The sequence below is a fragment of the Equus caballus genome, chromosome 4, assembly GCF_041296265.1.
Source record: "Equus caballus isolate H_3958 breed thoroughbred chromosome 4, TB-T2T, whole genome shotgun sequence".
NCBI classification, from domain to species: domain Eukaryota; kingdom Metazoa; phylum Chordata; class Mammalia; order Perissodactyla; family Equidae; genus Equus; species Equus caballus.
The window spans coordinates 14,348,785-14,360,931 of record NC_091687.1 but is presented as its reverse complement, the minus strand read 5'-3'; the positions used below and the strand labels follow the sequence as shown (position 1 = coordinate 14,360,931).

At 45.6% G+C, this 12,147-nt stretch overlaps 1 protein-coding gene across 6 annotated transcripts in view; it reads right to left on the bottom strand.

Annotated features, from left to right (window-relative positions):
* The window catches only part of HECW1 (HECT, C2 and WW domain containing E3 ubiquitin protein ligase 1), a 393,767-nt gene that overhangs the window by 49,100 nt on the left and 332,520 nt on the right, over positions 1-12,147 (bottom strand). For all 6 annotated transcript variants that reach the window (XM_023638970.2, XM_014738981.3, XM_070265507.1 and 3 more), the window contains 3 exons: positions 7,424-7,544; positions 6,548-6,661; positions 5,568-5,720 (listed from right to left, as the gene is read on the bottom strand). In XM_023638970.2, the coding sequence (XP_023494738.2) occupies positions 5,568-5,720; positions 6,548-6,661; positions 7,424-7,544 (388 nt within the window). The remainder of the gene's footprint in view (positions 1-5,567; positions 5,721-6,547; positions 6,662-7,423; positions 7,545-12,147) is intronic.

Below are 12,147 nucleotides of genomic sequence, written 5' to 3'. Positions count from 1 at the left end.
ACAGATCACTCGGCTGTGTTGCTGACGTCACTTCTCTTCTGGTTACTTTTAATCCCTGACTCTCACCCCTCATAAGTTTCTCACCATTCTCTGCCCTGCTCTGACCTTGGGGATAGGCCGCCATGGGTTGCAATATCTGGAGACCCCTTGCTCTCTAATTTTTGGTTGGTTTGGCCAATGGGATGGAGGGTGAAAGAAGAGTGTTGAGGTGCCATTTCCTGGCCTCTCTGCCTGACTCAGGTCTGGCAGGGCTGTGTCCATCTGTGACCACAGCTCTGCTGGGAGGCCCGCAGGGCTCTGCTCCATCTCTTCTCTCTTACTTGGCATGAATGTCATCACTGCTGACTTTGACAAGGTCTTTATCAACTTGGAAAGTCAGTGGTACAAATAAGTAATGAAACAGCAATTATAGGAATTCTTTCTAGGCCAAAGGCAAAGAAACTCCAATTTCTTTTTAGGTTACTTAATGTGTGCATGTAGTATTTATTCACATTGGTATCTCTCAACACTTGACTAGGAACAAAGGGCAGCAGGTAGAATAGCACTGTCTGGCTACATGGCCTTTTGATCTTGCTGATTGTATTCCAGCACATGCGAACCCTACACACAGTGAATACGAAGACACAGAGTCTCAAATAGCTATAATCAAAAGGGAGCTTGCAGGGGAAAGACCCAATGTGTCAGAGACCTCTCAGCCCAGCTCTTTAGGTAGTGTCTGACCTGGAACCAGCTGAGAGAGCAGCACGGTGCAGTGGGAGAGGAGGTGGAGGCCTTCCCTCAGTCACAAGCAGCCTTGGGGCCATCATGCAGAGTAGAGGGCAATGCTCCCAGGGTACACGTGCATTTATCACTGATGTTGTAAGGGTTTTAAAACCACAGACGATAACAAAAGCATAAGACCTTTCAGAAATTAATTGTACATGGCAGATATGCGGCCCCTATTTATTTTAAGGGCTCTGACACAAGGAAGTGACCGGTGTGCCTTGTGCCAAAATACTCATTTATGCACCCAATTGTCAGTGAAGTGTTATTTTGAACACCTTCAAGGGCCAGGTATGTGCTAGATTAAAATAAGACAGACCCGTCTCTGTTCCCACGGAGCTGACTTTCTACGGGGGATCAGACAAAACAGATCCCTGTGTCCCATGGGACACAGAAGAAGGTCAGGAAAAGAAAAAGAACCAGAATAATAAAAAAAAAGATCAGCACACAGATGTCTCCTGCATCCACACCTGAACAACATTTCAATCCTAAGTGATATTTAATCCTGTAAAGCTGACCATTTTTCTTATTGTTGGTTTCTGGTCTGCAACACCAGTCTGCAGAGTGAAGGGGGGCACAGGGAGCACAAGTCACTCCTCCTTCCAGGTGGACTCCTGTCCCGGCCTGGCCTGCATCAGGGACAAATCCCAGTTTTAAAAAGTCAACGCTGTTACCGTCACGAGCCCTGTAATTTTTTGGTCTCTATTTTCTTATCAGTCATGTACTGGTCATAGTAAGTGTCATCTTTCTCACAGGCTGTGTGGATTCTGGGATAACGGGTCTTGGGGAGTGAGGAAGAAACGAGGGCCACGCATCTAGGTCTGAGATCAGTTGCAGCCTCGCCATCCTGCTGGCGGTAACTAGCACCTGGTGGGGTGATCAGAGTTGAGAACTTGGCATTCAGGTTTCCTCAGTGTCCTCGACCTCCCGGGTGTAGGATGACAGTGACAAAGCCTCAGGCAAGGGCCTCAGCACCGGCTTGTTGCCCATACTTTGTGCAAGGCTCAGAGTGACTTTATCCAGTTGTGGGCCCTCCTCGGTGCCCTTCACTAAAATGCTGGCCAGAGAGCTGACTGAGCACTCAGGCACACAGGCAATGCAACCCCGTGAGTTTTCTCTGTAAAACCATCTGCCTCAAGGCACAAGGATGGCTGGTAAGGAGATACTTGGAGGGAATAGCGGCAGTGTTCCCGCCTGGTTGAGATGGCACTGCCAGAAAGAGCTTCCTGTTCAAAGCTAAAGAAGGCTTTGCCCAGTGGCTCAAGTTCACTCAGCTGTGGCTGTGACCATCCAGAGAAAACCCACTCCCCTCACCCGGGACCTCTGAGGCACTGAAGAGAGAAGAGCCGGTCTCCATGTGGACGCTCGTGATACAATCCAGTGCCTGTGCTGGTTCCATATCCCGGCTTCTCCACCAGCCCAGGGCTCAGCAACAAAGTTCAGAGCTGGAGCCTTGGATCAGAGGTCCCTGCCACCTCATAGCCACTGGTCATCCAATGTGCAGCACTGAAAGGAAACCCTCCTCTGTGTGAGCTTTGTTTAGATCTCTAGTTGGTCAGAAAGCTACCTGCAATTTTCTTTCCGGTCTACACAGCAAATATTCCCAACATGAAAAGGAAAGTCAGTGGATCAAAGTCCTCATGTCCTTCCCTTTGGAAAGAGTTAACTAGCACCTCAGGATAGGCACTTCTGGGCCTCTGACCTTTGGAGGGGATCCATCCAGAGAATTTTGCTAATTTTTACAACATCCTTGTATCACATAGTTTGCTTCCTCAATGAGAGAAAGTACAATTGACACATTGACAGCCTCGTCAGCCCCTGCATGCCAGAGATGAGCAGAAGGCAACGAAATCAGGGTGAGAGCCGAGGCTGGGCAGCTGGCGAGGTGCCTTCCCCAGTGGAAAGTGATTGAGGCCAAGTCAAGTAGCAAACGAGCAGGCCGCAGCCCAGCGAGTCTTCAGTGCCTTCCAGTAGGCCTTTGCCTGTGGCCTTACTCTGTGTCTGCATGAACCGTACTTGACTCCAAGGTTTTCTTCAGAATGTTGTCCCATTCATGCCACCAAGGCACCTATCGCTGTTCCCCTCTGCCACCATCAAAATGCAGCTCCCTTTGTCATCTGAACATTCGTACTCCCTGATGTTCTAAGCTCTGTCCTCCCAATCTTATGCTCTGAGTCCCTGGAGATCCCATTCTTTTGCCTACATACCCCCTCCAGCCTTTTCAAACTGCCCCCTCCTCTCCCCTCAGGTCTTCTGAGCACCTCCTGCTTCCAGCAGGCCTCTTCATTCTCTCATCACACGCCTCCCAGGCTCTGAGCCCCTCCTTTTCAGCTTCCCTCTGGGACCTTTGACTCTGCCCACCCCTTACACATCAGCGTGGCCCATCTTGTTGTGGGCCTTAGCTCTGCTCTGCCTGCACAAGCTCTGAGTGCTCTCACCTCCACCCACGGCTGAGCCACTCCATCTATTTCGGTGTCTCGTCTCCCAAGTCTTCATTTCTAGCCCAACTGCTCTCCTGCTCACCAGGGCTATAGTTCCACTTACATATTAATATGTCAACCTGTATACATAACAGAAACTGCAAAGTCTACCTGTCAAAGAGTGCATTCCTCATCTATCCTCTAAATGCCATCTACTTCACGTAACTCCCATCACAGTTGATAGTATCAATCCACTCAATTGTGTAACCAGAAACCTTGACTTATTCTCTCTTCCGTCACCTCAACATTCAATCAGTGAACCAACTAGTTCAATCTCGTCTCCCTCTGATATGTCTCTATAGTCAGCCCCTTCCTTCTGGGACCCTGCCTCTGCCACAGTTTTTGACCCTCTATGTCTCCTGTCTTACTGACAGCTTCAGGGCTGGTCTGGTCTTTCCGGTCTTACTTCCTTAAAATTTTCTCCACATTATGGCAAGATTTACTTTTTAAAAAACACAAATCCAATTATAGTATTTTCCATATGGGATATGACCATCTGTTTCTCTTTTCTGTCTCCAGCCTCACTGCCCACCACAACCCCAAAGGTCAGTCTCTGCTCTGGTCCGTCCACACTGCTTGCTGAAGGCTCCATTCCCTCTCACACCTTTCAATTCTTACTTCCAATTTTGGCTCCTCGACATGTCTTTTCTCCACTTGTCTGCTGAGTCTCCTATTCAACTGTGCCTTAAGACTCGGTGCAATCACCCCCTCTTTTTATAAGATCCTGGCTTCAGTCTCCATACCCTCTTATTACCTTGGGCTAAAGGAAACATTCTTCCTTGTGATATAATACAATTCTCAGGCTTATATTTGCATTTTAGTCTTACACACACACACACACGTATTACATATGTATAATCTGGCATTTAAGATGTATTGTAATTGTCGGTTTACTCACGTGTTCCTCCCACTACAGCTCCTTGAGGACAGAGATCTTGCTCATTTCATCTTTGTATCCTCCCAGCACCCAGTATGTGCTTAATTTATAATTGCTAAATTAATGAAGGTATTCCCACAACACCTAGGATTGTCCTACGTGGTGTGATATTTGGTGAAAATATTTCTTTATTGATTGCTGATTCCAATCCTCTAAGATGTGTCCTCTAAGACACCATCTTAAATTCCATACTCACAGACTAAGAGAGCATTGAGGGATATTAAGCACAATCTGTGTGCATACATGTTCTTGTGTCATGGGTTATAGTACTCTTTACTGTTGGAATGAACCTGCCTGAATGTGGCCTCAGGGAGAGCTGGCATTCAATTCTTAGGGTCATAAGTCTTGCCCACTCCACCTGCCTCCTGTCTGTGTGTTTCTGTCTCACAGTTTCATTATCCGCTTATTGATAAGTTACAGGAAAAGGAACGACACGGGGCAACTGTTGTTTCTTCACTTGTGCCAAACACATGATGCAGACACTCCTGTTTTACCTCAAGACCTTCAGAGCTGAGAGTGCTTGGAGAAAGAGGGCATGTGCAATAGCTGGAAGCCTTAGCAGACGGGGGTTATTCTGATGCTATAAAACCAAAATACTGGGATAAACCCAGCAGGCCCAGGTATGACCCAGAAGCTCCCTTCACCAGCAGACACGGCAACACATTATAAAGAAGGAGTCTCAGATAAGAACCCACACTAGCAGTCTCCAGGGCTCATTTCCCTCTTCACAGCAGGAGCACCCGCAGCGAAAGCAGGGCTAATTTTCAAATCAGGTGTGGTGGTGACACAGCAGGAAAGTGCCTGCATCCCAGATGTCCCAGGTAGCTTTCGGGAGGCTTCTAATACCCTATGTCTGAGGTATCTCACCCACAGAACTGCACAGAATTGACTGAGACTTCTCTCCTTACACGTATATCAGTAAGCGGTAATAGATGCCTCCATAGCAGAGAACCAGATACTGGATTTTTCAGTCAAGATGATGCTGAGAGACGATCTGTCACAACAGCCTTATTTTACAGTAAGATGCAGAAGCTGATGTCCACAGTGCTAAAATCATTGGTCCAAGGTCAGAGAACCCATGACTGCCTCTAAGAAGCCTCTGCTGGAGACTCTCGTGATTTTAGTAGAATTATTAACATTCACAACTGATATCTACTGACCTTAGTGTCTCCTCCAAAGGCAATTACTGTATCTTCTATCAATTTGCAGTGTCTTTAGTAACTTATTTTGCATTCTGGGTGCAGACTAACAGAGTCCTCTTTCTAGTGCGCTGTTATTCACTCTCAACACCCCTCAGAAACACTGTGGCCCTCAAGAAATGCTGTTGACTTCTGACTAAGAAAGCCTAGACCATTCAAACACAAGAAAGCAAAAATTCCAGATCTTACCACTCAAGATGGTTTTCCACAAACGCAGACATGGGGCTGATCTGCACGGTGTAAGTATCATTTGCAGAATACTCAAAGAGTCCGTAGTAAGGGTTGAAGAGCTCCTGAGACAAAAGGAAGAAGAACTCTCGCGAAGGACCACTGTAGTCCAGGCTGCAAAGGAAGCAGAGGCCCAGGAGCTCATTATGTGCGGGACGTGGGGACGGTGTCTATCCAGGTGCTAGTGTGCCTTTCAGAGTCGGTGCTGGGGAAACCAGAGAGCGACCTCGGCTCTTTACAGTGGATCCCAATGCAAGTATCAATTTGCTGTAGAAAACAAGGACGCCATACTGTTTGGGGATGTTCTTACTCAGACGTCCATGAATGAACTCTTTTGGCAGTGTTCCTTAACCTCTTTTCGATCATGTAACACCTATTGGATAAAACACACAGCTGGCCCGTTAAAAACAGGGACTTTGTTGCAGGAGGTGCAAAAGAATTTCCTGCGACAGCGCGTGCATGCGTGCATGTGTGCATGTGTATGAATTGAAAAGTTTCCAAGTTCCTTCTGCTATGCCCTCCCAGGTGGGCTTGCCCTTCGTGGTGGAATGGTTTTCCATGAAATCGCTGAAATTATATGAATAATTTGGCATGCAGTCATATATGTGCACCCTAGGCAGAAGGACTCTTTGATCCGATACTCAGAACTGTACACCACCTGAAAAAGTAAAGCTCCAGTAGCTGAGGACTGTATTTTTGGTTTATACTTTGACACATAATGTCAGACTCTAGCACATGCCAATAATCGTAGGCTTTTGAAGAACGTGAAACTGAAAGCTTGGCAATACCTGGAGAGAAAGGCCTCCTGGGAGGACTTGATCAGAATCACCTTGGGGCAAAGGCTTAGAGCCACCCTGATCCTGCTTGAGAAAAATCACCTCAAATTAGGGGCTCAGGTTCACCCACACCGAGCTGTCTGCATAAAACCACTGGTGCCTCACCCCTCCTCTCCAACAAACGTGATGTAGAGCTTGCTTCGCTGGAGCTCCTTCCGGGAATAGGCCATCACCTGATTGAAGGTTCCCTCCAACAAGTGGTCCCGGCGGATGATGAGCCTGGGGAGAAGCAGCAGCCACGTGGGCGGGGAGCCGTGGCTCCACAGCGCCAACGCTGGAGAGGGTGTGAGGTGAGCTGTGAGCGCCCAGGCCCACGGTCTCACTCCCCAGCCTCTCCAACGAGGTCCAGATCCCGCCCTCTCAGCGATGGACTCATTTGAACTCTTTTCAAAACATTGAAAGGACAAGGACAACACGGACACTTTATAATTGGATACACTCCATTATATTGGACTACTTTTAGGATTCTTTTTGATCAATTCCAAAAAGAATCTTTTAAGTTGGATTCCTGAGTTTGGGTTGAGCTTTTCAAGATGAAAATAATAAACTCAAAAGGTGAAAAAAACCGACACATCTTTTTACTTCTATCCAAATTACACAGTTACAAAGAGTCTATGAATTTGACTATAGAGTTAAATTTGTCCCAAGAATAAGTAAGGGAAATATAAGATCTTTTATTTAGTTCCCAAGTCCTTGTTTTCTGAAAAGGTCTACCATTGATTTTATACATGCCTTTGTCTGAAATCCACTGTTCTTTCTCTCTTGCCTTCTCTTCTCTTCCCTACCCTTCCTGCCCCCCTTCCAGTTTCTTAACTTCCTTTCTTCTTTCTTTCCAACTTCCTTTTTTTGCTTCCTCCCTTCTATGGGCATACCTGCTACCGCACCATGGTACTCATCTCCAAAACATATTACAAGGGATGGGGGAGAAAGGGAGGGAAAAATGGATCATCTGAATCCAGTGCCAAGCACTGGGGCACTCACTTAATTTTCCCTGGACCCTGACCAAATCCTTTGGCTTCCAGTTTTCGGTAGAAATTGCGGAGCTTGGCCTCAAAGTCTCTCCGGTAGGGCGAAGGGGCTCTTGCGCTGGCTCTCTGTAAACCTGCAGAGGGAAGCACACGGGCTGAAGGTCCTCGCTCTATAACAAGGAACCAATGGGCAGAGCCACGCAAGAGGAATGGCAGCCAGGGGCACGTTCCTGTCTTCACACTTGTGTCTCCAAGAGGTTTCCCTTGCTGCCATCGCTCCCTCAGTGACTTTGATAAGAAACAGAATACAGTCAGGAGAAGAATGAACTCTGATGACAATAAATATTTATGTCTTCCACTCCATTTCAGTTGTGTTTCTCTTAAAAGTACCTTGATGAGCCTATTTCTTGGCTTAATTGCACTTAAATATCTAAGACAACATAGATCAAACTAGACTAATCTTTTCCTGTGGGTTGCTATATTATAAGATGTGATTGTGACTACAATGAGGCAAGTAGGATTGTAACATATGTGCATGTCCTACTTCACTAACTATATTGATATTGAAAAATCAAAATAATAAACATGCAAAAATAAACACACCTGTCCACTAGGGCCCAGAGCATTTAGGAGTTTATATTAGATTAGATAATAAATGCTTTATTATCTTTACACACCTTTTAATGAAAAAGGAATAGAAAAAATAACATTCTTCTCTAAGTTTTACAGAAGGCCAGAATCACGGTTTGCTCCTTCAATAACTACTTATTAGTTACAAGATTCCAGGTACTGAATTTATAATCTAGAGAAGACTGATACCAACAAACTCACAGAAGTGAGAAGATGATTACAAGTTGAGATGATTGCTACCCATGAAAGCAAGGAACACAGTTCTTTGAGACCACAGAACACTCTGGCCAAGTTTAGGAAGCCTTCCCTGGGGAATATCTGAAGAATAAGTAGGCATGAATTAGACTGAGTGAATTAGGAAGGGCTTCAGTTTAACTAGGAGAAGAGACGAGCTGGGAAAAGAAAAGCAATCTAGGTAGAGGATCAGTGTGTGCAAAGGCCCTGTGGCAGAATGGAAAGTAGTGCTCCAGTTTATCTGTAACACAGGCTGCAAGGACCAAAGTGATGCAAAACGAGGCTTGAGAGGGGGGCAGGAGACAATCAAACAGGATAAGATATACTCTGTTAAGCAATTTTGTTTAATGCTAAGCACAATAGGAAGCCATTGCATGGGGGCTGACAGGATGTGACTTGAGCTATGAAAACATCAGTCTTTCTGCAGTAGAGACAGCCTAAATTGGACTAGAGTGGTGTCAGTAGAGATGGGAAGTGGATAGATTGGAGAGATGTTTAGGAGGCAATGGATTGGATATAGGTAGTGAGGGAGAGGTGGGTTTCAGATTTTGTAATTGAATGGACTCTGGTGACATTGAGATGGGGAACAATGGAAGGACAAATTTGTGGGGGAGATCATGAGCTTGGTCTTTGATGGCAGTACCTTTGAATGTTTAATTAGAAAGAAACGTAGTTGGAGAGAAAAGAGAAAACATCTGGGACTGAGTGTTGAGGATGACAAGAGGTGAAGGATGAGTCTGCAAAGGTGGCCCAAAGGTAGATGGACGCATACAGTGGTGTCACAGAAGCCAACTGAAGAGGTGACTGAAGGGGGAGAGCAGTCAGTAATATTACATGTGGCTGAAAAACCGGGAGGAGGGCTGAGAATTACCCACTGGACTGGGTGCCCAGAGGCCATGGCGACCTTAGCAGAGACACCTCCTCTAACGCACAGGCAGGAAGGGGAGCGGGTGGGGCCAGGCTTGGTAGGCGTGTAGGATTGGTAGCAGGCATTTGAGACAGTTTCTGTCTAATGGCTTTAATTTTCTCAGTGAAGGAAGAAGGGACATACCATTTTCGAGGAGAGACACACGGGGTTGAACGTTTGAGGGGAGAGGAAAAATTTGAAATGGCAGTAGAGAAGACATAAATTTACTGAAAAAATATGGCAGAATTTTCTTTTGGGTTTTCAATTCCTAATTAATGACCTGCCCTGTCAAGTGAATTCTCCCAAGAATGCCTGACTACGGATGTGGAGGAAGCAGAGAGCAGGTTTATCCAGAGCTGGAGTTCTGCAAACCAAAGGAGAGGGTCAGGGGAGTCTCGGCGTTTGGCAAGGATGTTCCTGAAATGATAAACCATGGAATCTACGCTGGATAAGGGAAAGGGGCAAAGGAAAGGAGAGGCGTTCATGAGCTGGAGGTCCTGATGAGGGCAACAGATGGAAATAGGGGGAATAGTTGAAAAGGCATGTTGGACGTGAGCAGGATGCTTGAGTCAGCGATTTGAGAGATGATAACAAGGGCAGGAAGGTGTCTGTGGGAGGATGTGGTTGAGGTGGAGGAGGAGAAGGTCATTGCAGACAAGGAAGTCCAGAAACTGGGAGGTCAGGGAACTGAATGGGTGCCCTTGTGGATGCTGCAGTCATCGAGGATGATGGAAGGACCCAGGAAGGAGAGGGGGACCATGAGTCAGGTGCCACAGTCTGAGAAACAGCAAAGGTTGGTAGATGACAGCAACTAGGAGGGCAGATAGAGTGGAGCGGTATAAGCGAGGAAGCATGGGGGGCACCAGCCCCACCTTTGGACCCTCAGCATGTGGTGTGGGAGGGAACCCACAGCCACCACTTATAAAGTCGTATCTTCAGTGAAATGCCAGGTTTCAGGACACAGGTAGAACCAGAATACAAGTCTGAAGGTGCAAGCATATTTTTCTGTCCAGCAGATTACAGTATATGTTATAATAGGACTTTCACCGCTGTGGGTATACCACTATCCCCATGGCCACTGCTATGCATTTGCTAATAATTTATGCTTCACAAAGTACTTTGGCATAAATGTCTATAATTCCCTATCACTGTAGCACCCAGGGAAATTGCATAAAAATCTGGACAAATGGGAATTGTAAAATTTAACATCAAAGTCTTTGGATTCCATAATCTAGGACCCCACGGTCAATCGAAGCTGGGAGAACAAAGAAGTGAGCACTTTGACAAAATGAATTGGATGGCTGCTTGGATTCATGGCATCAGTAATGTCTCTATCAGGAAAGCTGGTTTCTTTTATAAAAGTTATCCAAATCATGCTCCTTTAACAAATAACTCTTTATTCTCTCTTATTATCCTATTTGCAATATGATGTCTCCCCCATGTAATGATGTTAAAATCATACTTTACTGCCAAGTGTTTGGACCAAGTGTAGACAGGTTAGCAGGCTGGGACAATCTCTACAACAAAATGGCAGATTATCATGCAGACCAACAGCTTCTCCTCATGGAAGCCTCTGCTTCCCAAAAGTCAGTCACCCTGTGCACACTGGACACATCTGATTGTCCTGATGTTGGCTCTGACAAAGCTCCTGGCCCTCCTTTTCCCAGGTCATGCCATCTCAGTAACGTTGGATGGCAGAGGAAGCGTGCGTTGGGCATTTGCTTAACAGTAACATCGGTATACTTGTTGGAGGAAGTGACAACAATGAGACACTGACTTAAAAACAGATTTTAGCAGTTAGCAAAACTACCTCTAAGAGACAGTTCTGAATGACATGACCTGAAGGAGCCAAACTAATGGCGATTTTAGTTTTAGAGAGTGACACTGAGTGAGACACCGCTTCTGAGGGACAGAGCATATTGCCAAACTCCTTCTCTTCTGAATTTCCCCATTGGCTTCAAAAGCCAAGCTTGGACTCCAACTTCAGAGGTCATAAGACAGGAAGTTACTAAATTATTCAAACTAACTTCCTTTATTTTCAAAAGTTGTAAAAAGAAATTTGGGGTTACTACAGAGACTTACAATAATGCGATAATGCAAACCAAACAAATGGGGAAAAACTCTCCAATATCTGGATCCCGTTTAGGGGGGATGGATTTTAGTTAAGCTAATTATCTCGATGAACCCAGGAAATGATATCTTCTTTTTTCACTAAGGAGCTCAATATATATCTCCTCATTTGGAATGGAAAATACCTACAAAGACTTTTTGAATTAGGAGTAAATTCATTCCAACACATAAAGAAAACTTTGGGAGAACAGTTTCATATCACATAAGAACACTGTTTGGCATCTTCGTGGGGACACAATGATGGTCCCTAGTAACGAATAGCCCAGGAACCCCTTTACAACTTAATGAAAAGTTACCCAAATTTGTAACTAATAACATTCTGAGTCATAAGGCAGGATGTTTCAGAGAGGGCGCTTCCCTTTGAATGCCTGGAGGGCATGCTTGGAATGCAACAGCAATTTAGAGCAGAGGTAGGCAGACTTTGTCTGTAAAGGGCCAGACAGTAAATATTTTAGGCTTTTTGGGCCATATGGTCTCTGTCGCTACTATTCCACTCTGTCGTTATAGTGTGAAAGTCGTCATAGAAAATACATAAACAAGTGGGGCACGGTTTCAATCAAATTTTATTTACAGACACTGAAATTTGAATTTCACATAATTTTCACGTTATGAAATGGTTGTTGTAAAAAGTTTTTTCAAACCACTTAAAAATGTAAAAGGCATTCTAGCTGTGTGCATCGCAAAGGCAGGTGGCAATTTGTCATCACCCAGTGTAGACTGTGTGCTTTCCACCAGAAAATTGAGGGGGTGCGGTGAAGAGAGGACAAGTCGCATTGCCCTTCTTCCACCTCCATCTGTGGAAACACAGATGGCCACTTACAGGAGACAGACTGAGA